Genomic DNA, 25,987 nt, shown 5'->3' with positions numbered 1-25,987 from the left:
AATACAAATTATATTTATATTCACACTCAATGAAAATTGAGTTGAAACAGGTGACCATTATTTCCTTGCCAAGTATCTCAGGTCCACTTTAGTGCAGGTGCTGTATCAAACCTGTTCAAATATGTTATCCATTTCCAGCACTGAGGTGTTGCCTGAAGAAATAGATAATAATGAGGTCAATCATGTTTTCAACATTATTATACAGGAATTTCTTGAAAAAGGTAGCTGAATAGCCTCCTGAGTTGAGCATTCTGTCAGAAAAATTAGTCCCACAAAGAAATCCTTACTGCCTGAGAATGCCATTGAGTTGAGCATTCTGTCAGTCCCACATAGACATCCTTTCTGCCTGAGAATGGCCATTGAGTTGAGCATTCTGTCAGTCCCACATAGACATCCTTACTGCCTGAGAATGCCATTGAGTTGAGCATTCTGTCAGTCCCACATAGACATCCTTACTGCCTGAGAATGCCATTGAGTTGAGCATTCTGTCAGTCCCACATAGACATCCTTACTGCCTGAGAATGCCATTGAGTTGATCATTCTGTCAGTCCCACATAGACATCCTTACTGCCTGAGAATGCCATTGAGTTGAGTAGCAACAGTAATGAGCAGTTGTGACTGGAGAAATACCACCTGTCAATCCCCGAATGACAGTCACCGGTCCCTGGCAGGGATTTGGCTTAATGCAGAGTTTTAAAGACATTCAGTGGGACCTGAGGATTGCAGGTGTATATTATATTGATGCACCTTCTTGTGATGACAGCCGTATGTGACAGTAAATCCTTGATACTTATGCATAATTTCCCTTTCCCTGACTGCCTGGCCACTGAGAGAGAGTCTACAACAGAGATACAACCATTTTTGTTGGGCTTCACTCACTGTGATGGGTGCAGCTCAGGTGTTCTGTACAGAGGTTAGTGTGGTTTGTTCTCCATGTGTCTGGGTGCAAGACAACAAAGGTAGACTTTGATACTGTCATGTTGATTTGATTGCAATCAGCCCACAAAATGGAAATGTTTGGATGTCACCTGAGTTGTGGTTCTTGGCTGTTGGTTGAGGCACCTTGAGTGAGATGATGATGCAGTGTGTTTGGCCAAACTGGATGGAACCGGATCTGGCTCATCCAAATTCATGTCAACTTGGAGGGTGCCCAAAGGGCCTCATTTGGTGGACATTCTTTCCTGTGGGTTTCATGGTGTTCTCTGTGTGTGTATGTGTGTGTTTGGGGAAGGGATGCTGTGAGTGTTTTTATGTATGTGTGCAGGGTTGCACAGGTTACTAAATGTAATCCTTTACAGTTACCTGTCCAAAATTATAATCAGTAAGGTAACTTTTGGATTACCCAAACTCAGTAACTTAATCTGATTACATTCAGTTACTTTTAGATTATTTTCCCCTTTAAGAGGCATTAGAAGAAGATAGAAATCAAATAAAAAATATGTTACCAATTGAACCTCATCTATTGCAGGATAATCCATGTTCAAGTTTACATAGCTGGCCATATATGGATGTTATATTTTACTTGATGGGTTGGTTATATAGGCTTTTTCTAACCCATCATTTTCTACTACATATAATAATATGATTAAATTATACATTAACATTAAAAACCAAATGTTTTACACCTTGATCTTAAAGAATAGGACTTGGAAATATGGAAGTATAGATTCACCAAATTGTTTTACCTGAGCATAACCCCAAAACTAAGGATTTATTAGCCAGCCCTACTCTGTTGTTTATGATTTTGTTGTCATGGAGGACTGATTGGGCTCATTGATTTGATTTGAAAAATAAATGCTGCTCTCATGGAATGGCCTGCTTTGAACACTGCTGAATAGTGCTATTTACATGTGTAAAATGAATGCCATATGCTGCATTTGCTATATGCCTATTGTTAAACATTTTGTTGGTGACACTTTGATATCGTAATAATCCACAGAACTAATAACAAAATGATCGCCCCGCCTCTGTTTTGATAATAAGCTGAGGGATGGGCCTGGAGAAATGTAACCACTCTCAGATTAAGACCGAGTTATGGATTCAAGGACTGACCATCCATGATATCAAAATGATTGTTTTATAAGAAAAATGACCATCCATCATTACTTTAGGACATGAAGGTCAGTCAATGCGGAAAATTTCAAGAACTTTTAAAGTGACTTCAAGTGCAGTCGCAAAAACCATCAAGCACTATGATGAAACTGGCTCTCATGAGGACCATCACAGGAAAGGAAGACCCAGAGTTACCTCTGCTGCAGAAGATACGTTCATTAGAGTTAACTGCACCTCAGATTGCAGCCCAAATAAATGTTTCACAGAGTTCAAGTAACAGACACATCTCAATATCAACTGTTCAGTGGAGACTGCGTGAATCAGGCCTTCATGGGTCGAGTTTCTGCCAAGAAACCATTACTAAAGGACACCAATAATAAGAAGAGAATTGCTTGGGCCAAGAAACACGAGCAATGGACATTAGACCGGTGGAAATCAGTCTTTTGGTCCAAATTTGAGATTTTTGGTTCCAAGCGCCATGTCTTTGTGAGACACAGAGTAGGTGAACGGATGATCTCTGTATGTGTGGTTCCCACCGTGACGCATGGAGGAGGAGGTGTGATGGTGTGGGTGTGCTTTGCTGGTGACACTGTCTGTGATTTATTTAGAATTCAAGGCACACTTAACTAGCTTGGCTACCTTAGCATTCTGCAGCGATACACCATCCTATCTGGGTTGTGCTTAGTGGGACTATCATTTGTTTTTCAACAGGACAATGACCCAGAACACACCTCCTGGCTGTGTAAGGGCTATTTGACCAAGCAGGAGAGTGATGGTGCTGCATCAGATGCCTGGCCTCCACAATCACCCGACCTCAACCCGATTGAAATGGTTTGGGATGAGTTGGACCGAATGTTGCAAGAGCGCATTTTTCACTGGCTGTCCACTGGTTTCTAAAACAATGATTGATATGCAGCTTAAATTTCTTGAATTCAATCATTATTGGGTTCAAATACACATTTAGATTTGTGAACAGACAACCACCACAACCACAATCCGTAAGGCGTAAATAGCTAAAACAGTGTGATTCATCAACGTATTTAGATAACAATAAGTGGTATCCGTATCACCGTAGACTACACCACTGCTGTCATCCTTACCTCCAAGCATTTATTCAAGTTGGATAATCTTTGGATGACAACAGCAGTCGTACCATTGGAAGACATAGCTTGGACTGTAGCCTACAAAAGCCTATTCCTGCTCTTTTCCCGCGATCCATAAAACACATTTGGTGTGTCATCATAGTGGTCTCAGACTTGTGGTCAGACTCGCTCAAGTGGAACAAACTTAAACTTGCGCCTTTTTTCAATGCTGATTTGAATTTCATTGAGAAAACAGAAGTGTCAAAGATGTTTTTTTTCCGTTAACCTCCTTTCTGAATTTAACAGTAATCATATCGTTTTTCAAAAGTATTTGTAATCTGATTACAATAATTTTGCTGGTAACGGATTACCGTTAGCGTGTTTTTGTAATCCCTTACATGTTGAATTACAGATGGGATCTGAGTGAGCCAGGATGATATCCTTTGACGAGAGAGACCGCTGTATATCTTCTGTACAGTGTGTCCCTCACGTCCCTTTGCCCATCTATTTGTACATGTAATCCGTTAGTCCCCAACCCTGTACGTGTGTCTATGTGTGCGTGCGTGATGCGTGCGTGCGTGTGGTGTGTGTGTGCGTACGTGAATGTGAGTTTTTTGCTGGGGAACATGGGGGGACATTAGTATTCAGCCAATATCACAGGGGTCATGTGCTCTACGCCCTGCTTTCTCCCAGCAGTACCTCTCCCACTCCCCCTGCCCCCACTCCCCTCTCTCCATTTTGTGGACTGCTGCAGGGCTTTAACTAGAAGCAAGGGGAACAAATACAAATAGATGGGCAAAGTTGTGGGACGTGAGACCTGGGGGACACACTGTACAGATATACAGCGGTCCCTCTCGTCAAAGGATATCATCCTGGCCCTCTCAGATCCCAGCTGTAATTCAATTGGGGATAGACAAGAGCAGGATTTCCTTGATGCTTTTTTTCCTTTTCCTATAAACGGGCTGTCTGCCTGTCAGCATTGATAAGGCAAGCTCATGCACGCTGCGGCTAACTCTCCCCAACCCGGCAGCCATACTCCATAGCGCTACACCGTTGAGTAGCTTCTCCATGATTTACTGTATGCCTGACTGCCCATCCCCACCTTTTCATTGGTGCCCCTCTGGAGGACTGGGCTGCCTGTCTCTCATTCTGTCTCTATTATGTTTTTTTTCTGTTGGACTATCTGACTATTGTCCATCTGATATGTCTGTGTGTCTACAGCTATCTGTCTAATCTGTGGAGATGGTTGATGGAATAGGAGCTGATAGGGGAGTGGCTACTGTTCTCTCTCTGTTTCTCCCTTCTCTCCCTCGCTGTTCTCTGTCTCTATCTCTGTTTGACTGGAGCCATCCACGGTCAAGGGCCTTGGTCGGTCTGGTTATGTGAGGCCGTAGACTACATCACTGCCCAGGCATACTCCAATGTGGTGGGCAGTGGGAACCATTCATATCTCAGGTTGTATAACAAGGAACCTACAGTATATGGATGTACTGGTTGACAGGTTTCATAGACCATAGCCTCACATGCACCTTACTTCATTTAGAAGATTGGCTCTTGGGAGCTTCATTTGTAAGATCATACTCTTGACTTTTTGACAGTATTCACACTGCTTGTCAAAATACTTACTGCCTGTAGGAAACAGCATTATATCACACAGTTGTTAGAAAAATCTACCTATTGAAGAAATGTGTATGAATTATCAAGGAATGTAGGTCTACTGGCATTAAATTTCATTCCCCTTCCACTGCTTTCCGTTGCAATAGGCCCGTAACTCCACGTGACTAAAGAAGAAAAAAAACAACCTATGTGTCACTTGTCTCCATTGGCAGAATGAAGAGAAGGGGAGAAAAGGTGTGGCTGGGGACGGGGAGGAGAGGCTGGAGATAGAGTGGGAGCGAGAGAGCGAAAGAGAGAGGGAGTAAGCGAGAGGAGAGAGAGAGTGAGAGAATGATGGAATGCATCAGCATGGTGAGGTAGCTAATGCTTCATAAGATTGGCAGTAAAGTGTGCCTTTGGATGGCGGGCTGACTTTAGTGTGTGCATTACTGAGCCGCATAAATCTGGGTGCCCCCGCTTTGCCTGCCTTCCTGGGTTTGCCTTTAATTACCTGAGCTAGCCTGCCCGGCCTGCACACCGCTCCTAGCTAGCGCTCAGCTCTGATCACCACCAGGCAGCACTTCCCTAATGGGGCTGCCTCGCTCGGGCATCACTCTCACTCACTCTGGCCAGCTGGCAGGATGGCCTGGGGGGGAAGCCTGGCCTTCTATTATGACTGGAAGTCTCCATCGTAACTCACACCTGTAGGTCCCCATGTTATGTATGTGTGGCTCCCTCTCTATCCGTCTCCATAATAACTATGGTAATATGGAGTCGTACCTGCTCCATGAGGGGGCAAATCAGGCTTAGCACCCTCAGTTCAAACCTGAGCCTCCTCAGTTTTAGTTTTGTGCCTATAACCTGAGTGACAGGTTATCTTCAAATCTGTATCTCCACTGCTCTGTCAGCACAATGGGTGTGTGTAGGAGGCAGTGGCCGTCTGTGCCGTTTAAGATGGCCTTATTTCTATTACAGCATATTGGATGACTGTCATTCATACTCCAGTCACTCAGTTCAATGTAACATCGATAGGTTTAGGCTACTACATGATACTAATATTGTCCTTGTACCCATCATGAGGTTGCTACAACCTAGCCTATGAATGAGAGTTTACAACATTGGTGCACAGGTCGAGAGAATCAAGGTGTACAGTTTACATTCAGCAGCAAGCAGTTTAGCAGTTACCCTGGCGGGCCCCAGTGGCAATACATTACATTGTCTTTCTCTCTCTTCTTTGTCTTTGAGTCAGCTACTCACCCCATTTTATGCACCGCAGTGCTAGCCAGCTGTAGCTTATGATTCCAGTACTAGATTCATTCTCTGATCCTTTGATTTGGTGGACAACATGTCAGTTCATGCTGCAAGATGACATCCTCTGGAAGTCCTCATAATTACTGTGTAAGTCTATGGAAGGGGGTGAGAACCATGAGCCTCTTAGGTTTTTTATGGAAGTCAATGTACCTAGAGGAAGACAGAAGCTAGCTGCTAGCTGATTGCGAAGATGGAGACCTTTTTCGTTGAAGTAAAATGAAAGTTAGAGAGTGTGCCTCAAGGCAGAAAATCCCATAAGGCAGGGCTCCAGACTGCGACCATTTAGTCACATTTTTCAACCTTTTGACAGCTGGCTGTGGGAGTTAAAAAATGTATTGGTTGCATCGGTGTGGGCTGCACATTCATTCACCTTACTAAAAACAACCTATTTTTTAGGAGGATTAAACCATGATTTGGTCAAACAGTCCATTATCCTCATGACTCCTGTAATGAAAGTGTCTGACTCATGTACCTGCTTTGATGGGGCCTGCTGCTGTGTCAAGTGAGCCACTTGAAAAGTGTTCCGATTGTATACCATTTTAAAATCTAAATCTACCTTTAGATTAATACATGGCTACAATGAGTGGGTATTATCTTTAGAGTTAGTGAGCTAGCAAATGTTTCGAGTTTCCACTTACTCAGGTGGGGAATTAGCCCCAAATAAATGAATCTATGATATTAGAGTACATAAAGATGCAGGCAAATTTGTATTGGGAAGAAAAAGTGTTTTTTTGAGAGAGAATGCCAACAGTGTGCAAAGCTGTCATCAAGGCAAAGGGTGGCTACTTTGAAGAATCTCAAATATACAATATATTTTGATTTGTTTTACACTTTTACACTTTTTAGTTACTATGTGATTCCATATGTGTTATTCCATAGTTTTGATACCCTCACTATTATTACACAATGTAGAAAATTGTACAAATGATGAAAAGCCCTTAAATGAGTAGGTCTGTCCAAACTTTTGACTGGCACTGTATATATTTGAGCATGAATACAGTGGATGCCTAAGGCAATAGGCCTATGCATGCAATGCCCTAATGTATTTAGTGTTCAAATCTCCAAACTGTGAGGTGGACAATTTTTGTTTTAGGAAAGAAAAAACAACAATACAATATAAAACAACAATATAAAGTTTTGCATATGCTACAGATCGAAACACAAGGAAGAGTGTTTTTGTAGTTAGTTATAGGCTGATTTAAAGGACATGTAAATGTGACTCTGCTGAAAAGGTAAGAATCAATCTAGCTGGTTGTTTTTTAAAATTAAAATCTTGTAGGGCGCTGTCCATGGTGCTGATAGAGCGTAGTGGAGATTTCGCACCAACCTGTAATTTCTTGGTCAAAAGCATTTGAACTTCTATGTTTATTGTGGTATAGCGTGATATAAGCAGAATTCAATATAATTCCAATGCAAGAGCCCAAATGACCTACTCAAAATACAGCTACGTATCGGTATTTTGTTTCATCATAGAAATACATTCTATTATTGTTTTCTTGGTAGCCTATTGGTTTTCGTGGCAACTGTGTGTCACATAGGCTGTTTGTAATAGGTGAATTGCCCTATTATCTATCTTGTAGCCTATATTCATCACTAAAACGGCCTTGCTTTAGTGTGTAATGTGCTGTCCAGCAGAGATTGGCACGAAATCTGTAGCCTACCTGTCATGGCATTTGAACTTTGTTTGTGGTGTAGCATGATATAAGCAGAATTCAATATAATTGCAATGCAAGAACCCGCCCAAAATTGTGCCCCCTCGCTGATTTCAACTACCCCCTTAGTCACTTTATCCTAGCGCCGGGTCTGAGTGGATTGGAGAGGGGGATGTTCTTGTATGGGGACTTTAGATCTATGTATATTATATTCAGTGTGAGACGTGTGTTTTGAAAGGTATAAATTCCTTTTAGATCAACAGTGGTGGGTTCCAATGGTTTACAGTATGTCACATTCAAAGCAACAGCAACCAATGATCTGGAGCCATTAGCTTCCTGGTCTGTGGAGTGTCCTTGGGGTTTTGCTGTCAGTGATTGACAGTGCATGACAGTTTCGCCAATTGTCATGTTCATGGTGCCTCTCCTTCTCTTTGTAATGTGGAGCCTAACAATGTGCCAAGAAGTAAAATAGACACTAAAATACATCAGTGCAATCCCTTTGTTTCAGCCTGTAAGAAGCCGTCTCACGGCGCTTCGCATGAGCTCCTTGTGTCTCCACCGTCTTGAATGACTCACACTGACCTTGGAGATTATTGCTATACTAGACAGAAAAAATGCTATATGTTTGTCAAGAGCTGTCTGTCATCAATGAGCTTTTGTGTTGAGTATCGATCGCCTCCTTGGCAGGACACAGAGGTTGATGGATGCACAGCAAACAGACTCTGCATCGCCAGCAAGCAGCAGCAAGCCTCCCCTCCCTCCCTCCCTCCCCTCCCGACCGGCCCAGCCAAGGGGTCTCATGATGGGATGTCAAGACAGGGCAACATCCTCCCCCTCCCATACCCCAGACCCCTGTCCCTCCACCCTCTCCCCTGTTCCTGTTTATTCTGGAGCCCTCTCCATCTTCAGTCTCCATCCGTGGCGTAGCTATAGCCAGGGCACCAAGCCGCGCAGCCGTTCATTAGCAAACATGGAGTGGATTACTGTAGGTTAGTGCCGCTCCTCCCGTGTCGATAACCCAGCCTGATTGCTTTGTAAACGGCAGAGTCGCTAACAAGAGTTCCACCACTGTATCTGCGGCGCACATATAAAGATAACAATACAATTCCCCTATCAGTTGACCTGGTTTCTCTTCAGTTAGTAAGCTTCTGCCTCTGGAGTGCAATTGAGTGGGCCATGGTCTTCATAAAGCCGATACTAGACAACACGAATGTGGAACACGATGTGAGAGCCATCATCCCTGGTGATTCTTTTTTATTTTTCAGGAAGGAACGACTGCTGCGGCACTGTAGCAATCACAGTTTGTCTTCGGTACAAGTGAGAATGGCAATGATGCTAGTTTGGATGAATTTACCCACAAAATATGAATAATTATATCGTTATTAAGGAAAAATGTCATTGGGCGTGCTTTGTTTTGTCCCTTGACCTGATTTGACTCTGTATGGCTCCCTCCCTCGCTGCACAACATGGATATGGTAGGAGGTCAGGCTAATCGATCTGCTTTGATATTTTATAGACCCTCCACCTCCTCCACCTCCCCCACTGTGTGAGCTGCTGCTCGAGTATTTCCTCAGTGCAGGATTACTGATGCTATCCACCTTTTGCCACAAGGGCTCTTAAACAGACACTTGTCATCAGCCCCTGACCAAGGACATAAATAGATCAAATAGGCTGTGTTTACACAGGTAACCCAATTCTGATCTTCTTTTCACTAATTGGTCTTTTGACTAGTCAGATCAGCTCTGAAAAATATCTGATGTGAAAAGATCTGATGTGAAAAGATCTGATGTGATAGGGCAAATGAAAAATACATGCATTTGTTTACATAGCCATCATTCTGTCATTTATCCATGAATTAATACAGAGCATCTGGGTGAGGAATACATCTGGCATAATATTCACCACAGCTCAAGTAATTCAAACAGCCCTACTGGGCATTTCACCCAGATACTGGATCCAAATTGATAAAACAATGTCAGAGTTTGCAGACTCAATAACACTTAGAGGGATATAGGAAAACAAGTGTGCCATACATGGCAGAAAAGTCTGGCAGATTACAGGAGATTTTCTGGCCCTCGGGACTTCTCACTCAACTGATGTTGACAAAGCAGAGCCGATGGAGGTTGAGTGGGAAAAAATCTATTGGAAAGAGAAAGCATTCAAGTATGCAGGCCTGTATATGATAGCATTTGATATGTGCTCTTTGTGGGGGTTTTCTCGCTCCCCGTGCCAAGGGTTGTGTAGCCATAAATTATTCAACAGTCAAATCCAAAAATCTACTAAATAAAATCATTTGTTTCCCCAAACTGTACTTCACAAAAAGGTTGTTTATAACGATGGTAAACCACATCTCTCAGTGCTGCTAGCAATCAATAGTCTGATGCAATCCTAAAGGCCCTTCATCATAACTCCATTCTACTGAGTGGACCAGTCCACCTTAACACAGGCTACAGTGGAGACATAGAGACATATGTGCTGCATCTCCATCCACTGTTGTCTCTCCCAGTTCTCTCCAATTGCCAGGACCTCAAGAATTCTCCTGTAGTTTTGAATAAAACATTTTTAAAAAGCTCCGAAAAATGTGAATGCTTGTCAAATATTTCATGCTCTATAGTTTCAATTTAATAGCTAATTGATTTATTAATTAATTGTATTGTTGGCTGCCAAGTAAAATTCTTATCCTCAGATGACGAAGGGTGATGAAGATGAAGGTGATGATGTCGGTAATAGTTTTGAAGGCTACTAAATCAATAACAGTTCCAGTGCTGATGACACTGATGTCATCCACCGTCAGAGGCTCTCCTCCTCGTCCTCCTTTTCCTCCTCCTCATCCTCGTCCTCCTCCTCGTCCTCCTCCCCAAATCCAGTGCTCTTCATCAGCTGGATCTGTGTCTGTGTCTGGGTCTGTGTCTGTGTCTGGGTCTGGGTCTGTGTCTGGGTCTGGGTCTGGGTCTGTGTCTGGGTCTGGGGCCCAGGCTTGTTATTAGTGCTGTGAATCCCTTCCTTACTGCTTGCAGCCAGATATGGCTGGTGCTGGTGCTACAACCTTATTCATCTCCATACTGGAAGTCAACAGGCCTCTGCTCTAATGGGGAATGATTAAAGAGTAGAGGAGCCAGTAGAACTCACTCAGCGAAAGTTCAGAAAGTGCAGCCAGTCCGTGACTGAACATGGCTCCATTCATAATGCACAAGGACAGGAGAGGAGAGAATTGGAGAGGATGTGTGAGGAGAGGCGAGAAGAGGAGAGGAGGGGAGAAGGGGTGAGAGGAGGGGAAGGGAGAGAGGAGAGTAGAATGGGTGAGAGGGGAGGAGGGGAGAGTAGAGCAGAGGAGGGGAGGAAAGAGGAGGAGTGGGGAGAAGGCGTGAGAGGAGAGGAGAGGACGGGAGAGGAGAGGAGAGTAGAGGAAGGGAGAAGAGAGTAGAGGACGGGAGAGGAGAGGAGAGGAGAGGAGAGGAGAGGAGAGGAGAGGAGAGGAGAGGAGAGGAGAGGAGAGGAGAGGAGAGGAGAGGAGAGGAGAGGAGAGGAGAGGAGAGGAGAGGAGAGGAGAGGAGAGGAGAGGAGAGGAGAGGAGAGGAGAGGAGAGGACAGGACAGGACAGGACAGGACAGGAGAGGAGATTAGAGGAGGGGAGAGGAGAGTAGAGGACGGGAGAGGAGAGGAGGGGAGAAGAGAGGATGGGAGAGGTGATTAGAGGAGGGGAGAGGAGAGTAGAGGACGGGAGAGGAGAGGAGGGGAGAAGAGAGGACGGGAGAGGTGATTAGAGGAGGGGAGAGCAAAGGGGAAGGAAAAGAAAAGGATAGCTTGAGCTATCTGAGGAGAACACGCTACAACTGGAGCCTCCCTCCCTCCGCTGGCCCTACCACCTCAATATGACACAATAACTACATTAGCTCTGATCAAAGTTCATAGGCGCTATGCAAGCTACAATATATGCTGCCTATATATCTGCCTTTACTCGTGTTGTTTTTGGTATTAAAATAATTGTTCACTTTGAATGTAATGACTCATCTATTAACAGGGCTGGTGTTATGAGAGGAGGGATACCTCAGGGACCTCGTTCTTTCTTCCTACCGCTGGGTTCCTGGAGGAGGGAGGGAGGGTGGCGGGAGGCCTGTGGTACAGTTTAGTACGTAGGTAGGTTTCACTGTTAGGATCAGCCCTACAGCCTCAACAACAGGAGCCAAGGTGGCTAATTTACATATATTTGAAGAAAATGGGACCTCTGTGTTGAGCAGCTAAAATGGCAGGGAGAAAGAGAGAAAGAGATAGAAAGAGTCACACTGGCTGACTGACTGACTGGCTGACTGGCTGGCTGGCTATTCCAGCTGCACTGATTTACAAGTCTATCATCAAACTCTATGTCTACCATAACGCCTCTGACTTTCAACGGCAGGTTTTCTCCCTGGTTTGCTGCATTTTGCATATGTGGCGGCTCTCATATGTTGCACTCTCAGGAAACATTTGTTATGATTTAAGAGGACCCTGCAGCAGTGTATACTGCACCTGTCACTATCTGATTATTTTATAGCTAGTGCATTGTTCTCTGGCATTTAATTAGTAATTACATGGTAGCAATTTGCATTTTGTAATACTTATTTTATGTGATTGACATGAAAAAAAGGAAAACATATTTTGTTTAAAATTCTCCAATGCATTGCTTTTGATCTGAATCCAACTGTATTATTTTGGAGCAATTGTGTAGACAAGCCTATCTTATCTCAGCGTCAACCTATTTTAATGTAAACAGGGAAAGCACTTTGGAGCAGAAATCTTGTTTCTTATTAAGTACTATTATCATTCTTTGAACATGTCCAGAGCAATGCCATCATACGTCATTAACACAGGAGGACTATTTTATTACTCCAACGGATTCCATCCAAGGTTCATTCCCCACATTTTTCTGCATCCATGGGCATAGCTCAGGAAGAACATAATCCGGAATGAGAAGGCTCTGTGGACTACAGTGCAAACAGGATAAAGCAATGACAAATTCTGGACCTGAGGACTCACGGAGAGCACGGAAAAAGGAGATTAAGAGGAACACCATTGTTTACCTCCTCCAAGGTGCAGGGTACTTTGTTGTTTATAAATGTTGCTAGCTCTTATTGGTTACCTCGCAGGCTTTTGGAATGAGGAAGGGGGATAAGACTTGAGGAAGGACTCAGGAGGGGGTTCGATACAACTTTAATAATGCGTGGCAGGGGCTAAATGAGCCATTCTGCGGTACTCTAAGGCATCTCTGCCCCACCCATCCCCCCTCACGGTATCATGCCCTGAATTATTAAAAGTGTTGTTTGCCCTTATTGCATTGCAGCAATGTGCCTTGTCGCTAGAAACAAGGATCTCCGAGCTGCATCGCTCTGGAGCTCTGTGCTCCAGCTCCCCACCTTCATCTGCATTGTCAGGGGAGCACATGTGAGAGCAGTGGCCAGGGAAAGACGCACACACACACACACACACACACACACACACACACACACACACACACACACACACACACACACACACACACACACACACACACACACACACACACACTCAAGCAGATAAACACTGCACATTTGATTCATAAAACAAATCTCATCCAACACCTAAATTATTGCAAACACTTTTGACAATAATTGACGGATATATATATATATTTTTTAACTTCATTCAATGCTTTATATTGTTCTACAAATGACTACCACTACACTGCATACACTGCTTATGGTTTGTAGTGAGCGGTACACATTTTCCTGGGATTTTTCTTTAGGTCCTCATTTGGTGAAGTAAGCTACACATGGCTGATGTTGCCTGTAGTCTGACAGGGAAGTGTTGGGCTCCAAATCCCTCATGATTTCTTTCTGTGTGTGTGACTCTGAGATGAAAGGGGGAGTCACATACCGATCCAGAGGAGGATCACGCCAGGCACACTCAGTCGAAGAGACGGCATCACTCACTTAATAAAACAACACCCACCACCCCATCACCATCACATCACCATCACATGTGCCTTGACCATTACGCTCTGTTAGAAGCTTCCTGTCAAATGCCCTGTTCTGATATGTAACAATAACATATATAAAGATAGCGATGAAAAATGTCATTTGAAGGTCTGGATAATAACATTGTGGAGATCGACACCAATGATGTAGAAAGGATACAGGCTGCTACCCAACCCAACCCCTCCCTGCCTGCCTCTCTCCTACCCCCCCCCCCCCCCTACCCCCCACACCTCCTTCTCTACTTTTTAATCACACAATTAATAATTAATCAGAGGTTGGCCTCGATAATGTTGAGTCTGCAGATAAGATAGAAGCACACAACTGCTGAGAGGACCTAACAGAAGAAAGACACGGGCACCAAAAACAGAATATGAACTCTTTAACACAGACGGACCAATAACCACATGTCACCAGATTAAAGAATGAACACATGTTATTAAATGGAAGAAATGCTCCACATGCTCTTTTTAAATAGTGGAACTATGAGTTGAACTCAAATGGTTTTTTAGCACCTTGCTTTCTGGCTGCATTTCAGAGGCAGTTACAGAGAAGAATGTGACATGAACTGCCTCGAGCCTTCCTCTGTTTATGAATATGTAGCTAGAGGGATACTGTATTGATTGCTTGATTGCTTGATTTTCCCTATGCTTTAAATTCCTCTGTAGTGAAGTGGTGTCAGAACTGAGGAGCTTGACTCACAGGACCACAATGTCGTCTTCTTTCTTCTCAGAGAAGTATTACATCATCTTTCTGTACTCCAAAGGTATGACTGTAACATGTGTTGGAGACTGAGGCAGTTAATGGTTGACTGTAACATGTGTTAGAGACTGAGGCAGTTAATGGTTGACTGTAACATGTGTTGGAGACTGAGGCAGTTAATGGTTGACTGTAACATGTGTTGGAGGCTGAGGCAGTTAAAGGTATGACTGTAACATGTGTTGGAGACTGAGGCAGTTAAAGGTTGACTGTAACATGTGTTGGAGACTGAGGCAGTTAAAGGTTGACTGTAACATGTGTTGGAGACTGAGGCAGTTAAAGGTATGACTGTAACATGTGTTGGAGACTGAGGCAGTTAAAGGTATGACTGTAACATGTGTTGGAGACTGAGGCAGTTAAAGGTTGACTGTAACATGTGTTGGAGACTGAGGCAGTTAAAGGTTGACTGTAACATGTGTTGGAGACTGAGGCAGTTAAAGGTATGACTGTAACATGTGTTGGAGACTGAGGCAGTTAAAGGTTGACTGTAACATGTGTTGGAGACTGAGGCAGTTAAAGGTATGACTGTAACATCAAATCAAATCAAAATCAAATCAAATTTATTTATATAGCCCTTCGTACATCAGCTGATATCTCAAAGTGCTGTACAGAAACCCAGCCTAAAACCCCAAACAGCAAGCAATGCAGGTGTAGAAGCACGGTGGCTAGGAAAAACTCCCTAGAAAGGCCAATACCTAGGAAGAAACCTAGAGAGGAACCAGGCTATGTGGGGTGGCCAGTCCTCTTCTGGCTGTGCCGGGTGGAGATTATAACAGAACATGGCCAAGATGTTCAAATGTTCATAAATGACCAGCATGGTCGAATAATAATAAGGCAGAACAGTTGAAACTAGAGCAGCAGCACAGTCAGGTGGAAGTTGAAACTGGAGCAGCAGCATGGCCAGGTGGACTGGGGACAGCAAGGAGTCATCATGTCAGGTAGTCCTGGGGCATGGTCCTAGGGCTCAGGTCCTCCGAGAGAGAGAAAGAAAGAGAGAAGGAGAGAATTAGAGAACGCACACTTAGATTCACACAGGACACCGAATAGGACAGGAGAAGTACACCAGATATAACAAACTGACCCCAGCCCCCCGACACATAAACTACTGCAGCATAAATACTGGAGGCTGAGACAGGAGGGGTCAGGAGACACTGTGGCCCCATCCGAGGACACCCCCGGACAGGGCCAAACAGGAAGGATACATGTGTTGGAGACTGAGGCAGTTAAAGGTATGACTGTAACATGTGTTGGAGACTGAGGCAGTTAAAGGTTGACTGTAACATGTGTTGGAGACTGAGGCAGTTAAAGGTATGACTGTAACATGTGTTGGAGACTGAGGCAGTTAAAGGTATGACTGTAACATGTGTTGGAGACTGAGGCAGTTAAAGGTTGACTGTAACATGTGTTGGAGACTAAGGCAGTTAAAGGTTGACTGTAACATGTGTTGGAGACTGAGGCAGTTAAAGGTTGACTGTAACATGTGTTGGAGACTGAGGCAGTTAAAGGTATGACTGTAACATGTGTTGGAGACTGAGGCAGTTAAAGGTATGACTGTAACATGTGTTGGAGACTGAGGCAGTTAAAGGTATGACTGTAACATGTGTTGGAGACTGAGGCAGTTAAAGGTATGACTGTAACATGTGTTGGAGACTGAGGCAGTTAAAGGTATGACTGTAACATGTGTTGGAGACTGAGGCAGTTAAAGGTATGACTGTAACATGTGTTGGAGACTGAGGCAGTTAAAGGTATGACTGTAACATGTGTTGGAGACTGAGGCAGTTAAAGGTTGACTGTAGTAATAAGGGCTACTGTCAGTAACAGTAACCCTTTATCTCATGCTGCATAGTGAAGTGCTATGTACTTATTTCCAATATGTCCACCCCATCCCCAGCCCACTGTATTTAGGAAGAACATGACACTGTATCAGAGGATGATAGAAGCACTTGTGCTGCTACTCGCTGGGGAAGGTCCCTCTCTTAATTAGCAGTAGGAGCTCATTGACGCTGCTCCCGGCCTGCAGTGTATCTCTCTCTCTTTCTCTCTCTCTCTCTCTCTTTCTCTCTCTCTCTCTCTCTCTCTCTCTCTCTCTCTCTCTCTCTCACAGACACACACTTGCACACACGCTCTTGAAATTGTGTGAACCCTGGATGGCAACAGCAAAGCAATCACAGCGTAGCAATGCCCCCCACGCCTGGCCCATTAATAACAGTAATACACACACCGCGCCCTAGCCACCTCCACCGCCAGCCGCCGAGAGCACCACTGACACTTTAATGGGCATTTTTTACTTTTGTTTTTAAATAATGCATGTGTTGCTTGTCAGCACTGCTTCCAGTTTCCCCCACCTCCCCTTTGCAGCATTCCTTTGTGCAGAAATTACAATGGGGACCTGCGTTCATCATACTTGGGGACATGTAGTAGTGTGTGTGTGTGTGTGTGTGTGTAAATCATATGTTGTGGGGACCTTAGTGTTAGTGTGTGGGCTGGCTGGCTCCTCAGCTGCTGTAGGGGCCTAACTTAAGAGTGGTTCTCTCCTCTCCAGGCAGAAGCTCTTCATACACAGCAGCCGTGTCACTGTGGCCAGGGCTGGAGGCAGAGGGCCGAGGGCCGGGCTTACATGTCTCATACAGGGTTGCCAATGTTGTGGTCTGACTGTCCTCACATAGAGAGTGTGCTAATGGGGGTGGTAATGTGAGGATGGAGGGAACGGGAGTTTGAGGGTCAAGGGGTTTGACTTCCTGTGTTGATGGAACAAGGACTAACCAGAGCTGTATGTAACATACTGTAAGAGGCACAGTCATGGGTGGCTTTGTACAGACTTTCTCTGACAGATCTCTCCTTCAGCACACCTCTGATCGTTACACACTGATGTTATCACTGTAAGCATCTCATTAGGCTAGCTGGAGGTTCTATCATATGCAGTTGGAACACATGTACTTGTGCTATCGATTTCACAGCAGCTACATTTCCCTGTTCATCATAAACCTCTGAAATCAATATTCATAACAATCAATGTGGTGCTCTCTATTATATTTCTTATTTCTTTCTTTTATTTCAATTTCTGTGGCTGTGCAATGATTTCCTATGATTTAAATTTCCAATCCTGCTAATAAAGCCTAGTACATTGCTGGAGTGTAGTGTAGTCCATTTTAATGACTCTGTGTTTTCTCTCCTCTCTGTTTGTGTCCATGTAGGAAACACATTGTGTAAATCAGGAAGCATTGCTGTCTTCGGGAACGTGGTGTACAGCGGGCTGCTCAACGAGCACCTCTGGCATTTAGGAGTTCCCCTCTTCACGAGACTGGTAAGAGCAGCTCAGGCCCCTCACATCACACTTACTTCTCAGACTTACCTCCATTTTGTACTGAGCGCCTCACGTGGCTCCGTGTGGCAGCGGAGAATTCAGGTGGATGAATCTCTGCCTGCAGTCTCTTGTGGCTGGGTTTGATGCCCCTACTGTTGACATCTTGTTATCTGAAGTTGTTATATGTTCCACGATATGAAAGTCCTGCACAGTAAGTTTTAAGTCAAGGAATCCCCACCACATCTAAGCCATTTGTTGTATTTCATTCTTTTGAAAGGCTTTGGTTCCTCTAAAGGTTTGAGCTGAAGCTAAGAAAGCCCCATGTGAGTAGAAGTGAAGACGTCAACAGAGTCTTTTACATTCCTCTCTGGCCCGAGATACAGAGGTGAAGGCATATGTGGTTCTCCTTTTTCTCTGCCTTTCAGGTTCTTATAGAGAGAGAGAGAGAGTCTAGTTTCCTTTGGGAAAAGAGCATAACCAGCTAAATAATTCATGAAATGTAGTTTCATGCAGACAGCCTAAATGAAAATTACAGGATTATAATTAAGGGCTTGAGAGTACAAGTTGATACTTGGGTTAAGAATGAATGATAAGTATTTACCCGTTCTGTCAAAAGGACATTTCATGTTGGTTTAGACTTGGATATAAATCGGCTGATGTCAGTTGGCATACAGGCTTTCAGTAATGTCACACAGGGATAAGAAATGTTGACAAACTCAGGATTGGTAACTTGTTATATGTTATAAGTTAATTGATTTTCTTTTCAACGCTATCATGTATCTTTACAATTGGATAGATCTATCATGCTTTTGTCAGTTAAGAACCATGACTGTATATGAGTCGGCTCTGTTACCAAAATGGCAGGAATCCAAAACTGTGGAAGTGAGGGATTCCAGAACCTTCCTCATGAGAGAACTATGAACCAAATATTGTGGCTCCAGGGCAAACACAATGCTGGAGATCATTTTCTCTCCAAGTGTGTGTTTCCAACAGTTTGCTACACCATGTGTCCAATTGGCATCCTATTGTCTGTATGGGTGTGGTCCTATGTGGTCTCCACAAGAAGTCAGCATGGTATGTAAAAGTTACAACAAGCAATTAGGGTACATAAAAAGGGATGTTGTAGAAAAAAAAGTTTACAGTATAGAAATACGTTTCCTGCAACTTTGCTGATAGGAATATGAAAATATGTCCAAAACGCACTCACAGACACAAAACACAAACACTACAATATAAACCAACACAAACACACACACACACGCACACACGCACACACACACACACACACACACCTACACACACACACACACACACACACACACACACACACACACACACACACACACACACACACACACACACACACACACACACACACACACACACACACACACACACACACACACACACACACACACACACAGAGAGAGCACAGTAAATGATTCAGAGCATAGTGGCGTGCGCTGAGCTGAAGCCTTTGAAGGATGAGGAAGTGACAAAGACATCAAACAGCCCACCTGTCAGAGAGGTGGCTTTCACTTCCCTTTTAAAAGGGGTTTAATGCACTGAAAAGGTGTCTCTATTGTTCTTGGCCGATGGGGAGAAGGGGACAACACAACAGTTCCTCAGGGTCCACCAGTCACTGACAATAATACTGACGCTTCAGACATTCAAATATCTCTAACAGGTCAGTATTTATCCTATGAAATCTACACAGTTTCAGAATTTCACTAAGAATACTTATTTTACAATTGTAGTATTGTTGCATTTACAAAACTAGAAACAATTTGGAAGGCTTGCTCTCCTTCTCACTCACTCACACACTCAAATCTAAGTGCATTTGTCACGTTGGCCGAATACAACAGGTGTACCTGTTACAGTGAAATGCTTACTTACAGGCTCTAATCAACAGTGCAGTTTTTAAGTAAAACAAAAGGTGAACAAAACAACAGCAAAAAAAGAGAGTGAAAAATAACAGTAGCGAGGCTATATACAGTAGCAAGGCTATATACAGTAGCAAGGCTATATACAGTAGCAAGGCTATAACAGTAGCAAGGCTATATACAGTAGCAAGGCTATATACAGTAGCAAGGCTATATACAGTAGCAAGGCTATATACAGTAGCGAGGCTATATACAGTAGTGAGGCTATAACAGTAGCGAGGCTATAACAGTAGCTAGGCTATATACAGTAGCGAGGCTATATACAGTAGCGAGGCTATGACAGTAGCGAGGCTATATACAGTAGCGAGGCTATATACAGTAGCGAGGCTATAACAGTAGCAAGGCTATATACAGTAGTGAGGCTATATACAGTAGTGAGACTATAACAGTAGCGAGGCTATATACAGTAGTGAGGCTATATACAGTAGCAAGGCTATATACAGTAGTGAGGCTATATACAGTAGTGAGACTATAACAGTAGTGAGGCTATATACAGTAGCGAGGCTATATACAGTAGTGAGACTATAACAGTAGCGAGTCTATATACAGTAGCGAGGCTATAACAGTAGCGAGGCTATATACAGTAGCGAGGCTATAACAGTAGCGAGGCTATATACAGTAGCGAGGCTATATACAGTAGTGAGACTATAACAGTAGCGAGGCTATATACAGTAGCGAGGCTATAACAGTAGCGAGACTATAACACTAGCGAGGCTATATACAGTAGCGAGGCTATAACAGTAGCGAGGCTATATACAGTAGCGAGGCTATATACAGTAGCGAGGCTATAACAGTAGCGAGGCTATATACAGTAGCGAGGCTATATACAGTAGCGAGGCTATATACAGTAGCGAGGCTATGACAGTAGCGAGGCTATATACAGTAGCGAGGCTATATACAGTAGCGAGGCTATATACAGTAGCGAGGCTATATACAGTAGTGAGACGATAACAATAGCGAGGCTATAACAGTAGCGAGGCTATAACAGTAGCGAGGCTATATACAGTAGAGAGGCTATAAAAGTAGCGAGACTATATACAGGCACCGGTTAGTCGGGCTGATTGAGGTAGTATGTACATGTAGGTATGGTTAAAGTGACTATGCATATATGATAAACAGAGAGTAGCAGCAGCATAAAAGGAGGACTGGAAGGTGGCGGGTGCCGGGACTGTCACGGCTGTTGAAAGAACTGGACCAAGGTGCAACGTGGTGAGTGTACATTTCTCTTTTTATTTGGAACAAAAACGCCGAACAAAACAATAAACACTACAAAAACAAACCGTGAAGCTAAAGGCTATGTGCCCTAAACAAAGTCAACTTCCCACCAGGACAGGTGGAAAAATGGGCTACCTAAGTATGGTTCTCAAGCAGAGACAACAATAGAAAGCTGTCCCTTATTGAGAACCCAAAACATAGAAATACAAATAATAGAGTATAGAATACCCACCCCAACTCACACCCTGACTAAACCCAAAATAGAGACATAAACAGGATCAGGGCGTGACAGGGACACAATGCAGATAGTCCTAATTGAGGTAGCATGTACATGAATGTATAGTTAAAGTGACTATGCATATATGATAAACAGAGAGTAACAGCAGCGTAAAAGAGGGGTTGGGGGTGGCACACAATGCAAATAGTCCGGGTAGCCATTTGATTGCCTGTTCAGGAGTCTTATGGCTTAAGGGTAAAAAATGTTGAGAAGCCTTTTGGTCCTAGACTTGGCGCTCCGATACCGCTTGCCATGTGGTAGTAGAGAGAACAGTCTTTGACTAGAGTGGCTGGGGTCTTTGACAAGTTTTTGGGCCTTTCTCTGACACCTGGTGTAGAGGTCCTGGATGGCAAGCAGCTTAGTTCCAGTGATGTACTGGGCCGTAAGCACTACCCTCTGTAGTGCCTCGCGGTCGGAGGCCGAGCAGTTGCCATACCAGGCAGTGATGCAACCATGCTCTCAATGTTGCAGTTGTAGAACCTTTTGAGGATCTGAGGACCCATGCCAAATCTTTTTAGTTTCCTGAGGGGGAATAGGCTTTGTCGTGCCCTCTTCACGACTGTCTTGGTGTGTTTGGACCATTCTAGTTTGTTAGTGATGTGGACACCAAGGAACTTGAAGCTCTCAACCTGCTCCAGTACAGCCCCGTTGATAAGAATGGGGGCGTACTCGCACCTCCTTTTCCTGTAGTCCACAATCATCGCCTTTGTCTTGGTTACATTGAGGGATAGGTTGTTATTCTGGCATCACCCGGCCAGGTCTCTGACCTCCTCCCTATAGGCTGTCTCGTCATTGTCGGTGATCAGTCCTACCACTGTTGTGTTGTCTGCAAACTTAATGATGGTGTTGGAGTCATGCCTGACCACGCAGACATGGGTGAACAGGGAGTACAGGAGGGGACTGAGCACACACCCCTGAGGGGCTCCAGTGTTGAGGATCAGCGTGCCAGATGTGTTGCTACCTACCCTCACCACCTGGGGGCGGCCCGTCAGGAAGTCCAGGATCCAGTTGCAGAGGGAGGTGTTTAGTCCCAGGATCCTTAGCTTAGCGATGAGCTTTGAGGGTACTATGGTGTTGAACGCTGAGCTGTAGTCATTGAATAGCATTCTCATGTAGGTGTTCCTTTTGTCCAGGTGGGAAAGGGCAGTGGGGCGTGCAATAGAGATTGCATCATCTGTGGATCTGTTTGGGTGGTATGCAAATTGTACTGGGTCTAGGGTTTCTGGGATGATAGTGTTGATGTGAGCTATTACCAGCATTTCAAAGCACTTCATGGCTATGGATGTGACTGCTACAGGTCTGTATTCATTTAGGCAGGTCGCCTTAGTTTTCTTGGGCACTGGGACTATGGTGGTCTGTTTGAAACATGTTGGTATTACGAACTTGGTCAGCACATGCCCGGAGCACACGTCCTGGTAATCCGTCAGGCCGTCTGTTTATAGGTCTTACTCATGTCGGCTACGGAGAGCGTGATCACACAGTTGTCCAGAGCAGCTGATGCTCTCATGCATGCCTTAGTGTTGCTTGCCTCGAAGCGAGCATAGAAGTGATTTAGCTCGTCTGGTAGGCTTGTGGTAGGCTTGTGTCACTGGGCAGCTCGCGGCTCTGCTTCCCTTTGTAGTCTGTAAAGCCCTGCCACATAAGACGAGCGTCAGAGCCGGTGTAGTACGATTCAATCTTAGCCCTGTATTGACGCTTTGCCTGTTTGATGGTTCGTCGGAGGGCATAGCAGGAATTCTTATAAGCTTCCGGGTTAGAGTCCCGCACCTTGAAAGTGGCAGCTCTACCTTTTAGCTTAGTGTGAATGTTGCCTGAAATCCATGGCTTCTGGTTGGGGTATGTACGTACAGTCACTGTGGGGATGACGTCCTCGATGCACTTATTGATAAAGCCAGTGACTGATGTGGTGTACTCCTCAATGCCATCTGAAGAATCCCGGAACATGTTCCAGTCTGTCATAGCAAAACAGTCAGTAGTTTAGCATCTGCTTCATCTGACCACTTTTTTTATAGACCGAGTCACCTGTGCTTCCTGATTTCATTTTTGCTTGTAAGCAGGAATCAGGAGGATAGAATTTGTTGTCAGATTTACCGTATGGAGGGCGAGGGAGAGCTTCGTACATGTCTCTGTGTGTGGAGTACAGGTGATCTATAATTTTTTCCCTCTGGTTGTACATTTAACATATTGATAGAAATGAGGTAGAACTGATTTAAGTTTCCCCGCATTAAAGTCTCCGGCCACTAAGATGGCCGGAGACTCTGGGTGAACTGTTTCCTGTTTGCTTATACACCTGACTGAGTGCGGTCTTAGTGCCAGCATCCGTCTGTGGTGGTGAATAAGCAGCCACTAAAAATATAGATTAAAACTCTCTTGGCAAATAGAGTGGTCTGCAGTTTATCATAAGATTCTCTACATCAAGCGATGTCTACATCAAGCAAAATCTAGAGACTTCCTTAGATTTCGTGCACCAGCTGTCATTTACAAATATGCACAGTGTGCTGTTCTATCCTGCCGCTGCAGCGTATATCCCGTTAGCTGAATATCCATGTCGTAATTCAAACATAATTCTGTGAAACATAAGATATTACAGTTTTTGATGTCCCGTTGGTGGGATATTCATGATCGTACCTCGTCTAATTTATTGTCCAATGATGGCACGTTGGCGAGTAATATTGACGGTAACGGCAGCTTTCCCACTCGCCTTCTGCGGATCCTTACGAGGCACCCCGCTCTGTGTCCTCTGTACCTGCGTCTCTTCTTCTTGCCAATAACTAGGTTGTTGGCCTTGTCGGGTGTTCGGAGTATGTCCTGTGCGTCCTGCTTATTGAAGAAAAAAATCTTAGTCTAATCCGAGGTGAGTGATCGCTGTCCTGATATCCAGAAGCTCTTTTCTCCGTAATATACGGTGGCAGAAACATTTTGTCCAAAATAAGTTACAAATAACGTGAAAAACCCCCACATAATAGCACAATTGGTTGGGCGCCCGTAAAACTGCTGCAATTTCTTCCGGTGCCATTTTACACACGCACGCACGCACGCACGCACGCACGCACGCACGCACGCACGCACACACACACACACACACACACACACACACACACACACACACACACACACACACACACACACACACACACACACACAGGTAGGTAATGAAGTTAATAGCCACCCTGTCGTGTAGCTTTTCTCCATGTCGTTCCTGCTGTCTGTTCCGGTGCTGCTTGTTGTGGCATTGACTTGACTGCAGTGCTTTGCTCTAAGGACAGAGGAACAGTGTGGACCACTTGTTCATTACAAGGTGTGTTGTGTTGTATTGTGTTGCCGTACACACTGTGACAGCAAGGTGTGGCAGGCAGTGTACAGTACGGTACTCACTGTGCCTGCCTCTCACACAGACAGACACACCAGGTCTGGCCCCGGAGTGATATCAGCATCACACACAGGGGCCCAGGCCCCTCCTCGGTCTCACACAACCCCTAATTACACAGCCCCTGTTGCTGAACACTGCCAAGATGCCACGTGAACACTACATTATTACAGTACAGTCTGTGTGTGTTGCTGTGTTTGGTGAACTCAATGTATGTGTACTGTATGTGTTTGTTTGATGTTAGGTATTTTCTTTATTTCATTTTGAAAGACTAGTTCATATATTGGGATTGACAATATGCTTTGCTGCAATTGGAAAGTAGAGCACCCACTGACGTTTTTCAGAGAATATCAGGAGACTTTTAAAGTATATTACCTTAAAATCCTTCTTTCTGCAGTGGCCTATTTCCCCAGCGCTAAAACCTTTGAGGATGTTTCCACCTGTTCAGAAGTCTTAGTTATGAGTCTGATCCTCCTCATATAGAAATATCAATATCTACCTGTGAATAAAGTACATCTGTGGATCCTTACCAGCTGTTCTTGAAACGCTTTAAAGTGAAGTGTCATTAGAGACCGTCCTTCTACGAGACACAGGATGGAGAATCCTTTCTTCCTGTCTTTGGGTCAACCAGCACAATGCCCATTAGTTGAAGAGGCTGAGACTAGCCACCATAGACTAATAGAGAAATGGGGCTGGGGTGAGAGAACCATGTCTAGTATATACCAAGACCCTTAAGACCCCATCCTCAAGGCAGGGGCCTGGGCTGAGTGCTCAGGGGACCGTAGCTCAATGCTCTCACTGTAAAGATGAGAAGAACAGGGCATGGACCAACAACAGATATGGGGATATTCCTGCTAACAAGCACTAGGATTACCATGAAATATTAAAAGAAAACTCCACTCAAAAACAATCTTTTGGTATTTTTTCATTTGTCCGCTGTTGATACAGTCCCACATTATTTTGTATGTCAGCAGTCAAGTTTTCAAGATATTGGATTTTCAAGAAGCAAAGTGTCACTTGCCACATCATCATGGTGATGTGCTTTTGCATCATCTGTAGCAACAGTGGACTAATGAAAAAAATACCAAAGGTAAATTGGGTGGATTTTTCCTATAAAAGGGGGGAGATCCTGAGCTGAGCTGAGCGTGGCCATTTTAGGGCTGAATAAAGTGCATTTAAGTCCTTTACTTCCTCCTTTCTCTCTGAAAGCTTTAGGCTCTTGGCTCCATAATGGACATCTGAGTCCCCTGGGGGAGTCTAGACGTTGGTGGGAAATCTAAATGGGCGGGAAAGCCACTAGCATCCTGGTAAACACTATATAGGATGGAAAAATGGAGCTGGTGAGAGAATAGAAGTAGGAGAGTAGGAGGAGAAAAACAACATGTCTCGGCCCAGACGCTCCATCTTCTTCCCAATTCCCTTTCTGTTTCCATTTTCATGGG

At 44.3% G+C, this 25,987-nt stretch overlaps 1 protein-coding gene across 5 annotated transcripts in view; it reads left to right on the top strand.

Annotated features, from left to right (window-relative positions):
* The window catches only part of LOC109897631 (RNA binding protein fox-1 homolog 3), a 409,231-nt gene that overhangs the window by 251,761 nt on the left and 131,483 nt on the right, over positions 1-25,987 (top strand). For all 5 annotated transcript variants that reach the window (XM_031827807.1, XM_031827804.1, XM_031827801.1 and 2 more), the window contains one exon: positions 17,634-17,743. In XM_031827807.1, coding sequence (XP_031683667.1) covers positions 17,634-17,743 — 110 coding nt within the window. The remainder of the gene's footprint in view (positions 1-17,633; positions 17,744-25,987) is intronic.

The sequence above is a fragment of the Oncorhynchus kisutch genome, linkage group LG6, assembly GCF_002021735.2.
Source record: "Oncorhynchus kisutch isolate 150728-3 linkage group LG6, Okis_V2, whole genome shotgun sequence".
In the NCBI taxonomy this organism is placed as follows: domain Eukaryota; kingdom Metazoa; phylum Chordata; class Actinopteri; order Salmoniformes; family Salmonidae; genus Oncorhynchus; species Oncorhynchus kisutch.
This window is presented reverse-complemented; position numbering and strand designations above follow the sequence as displayed.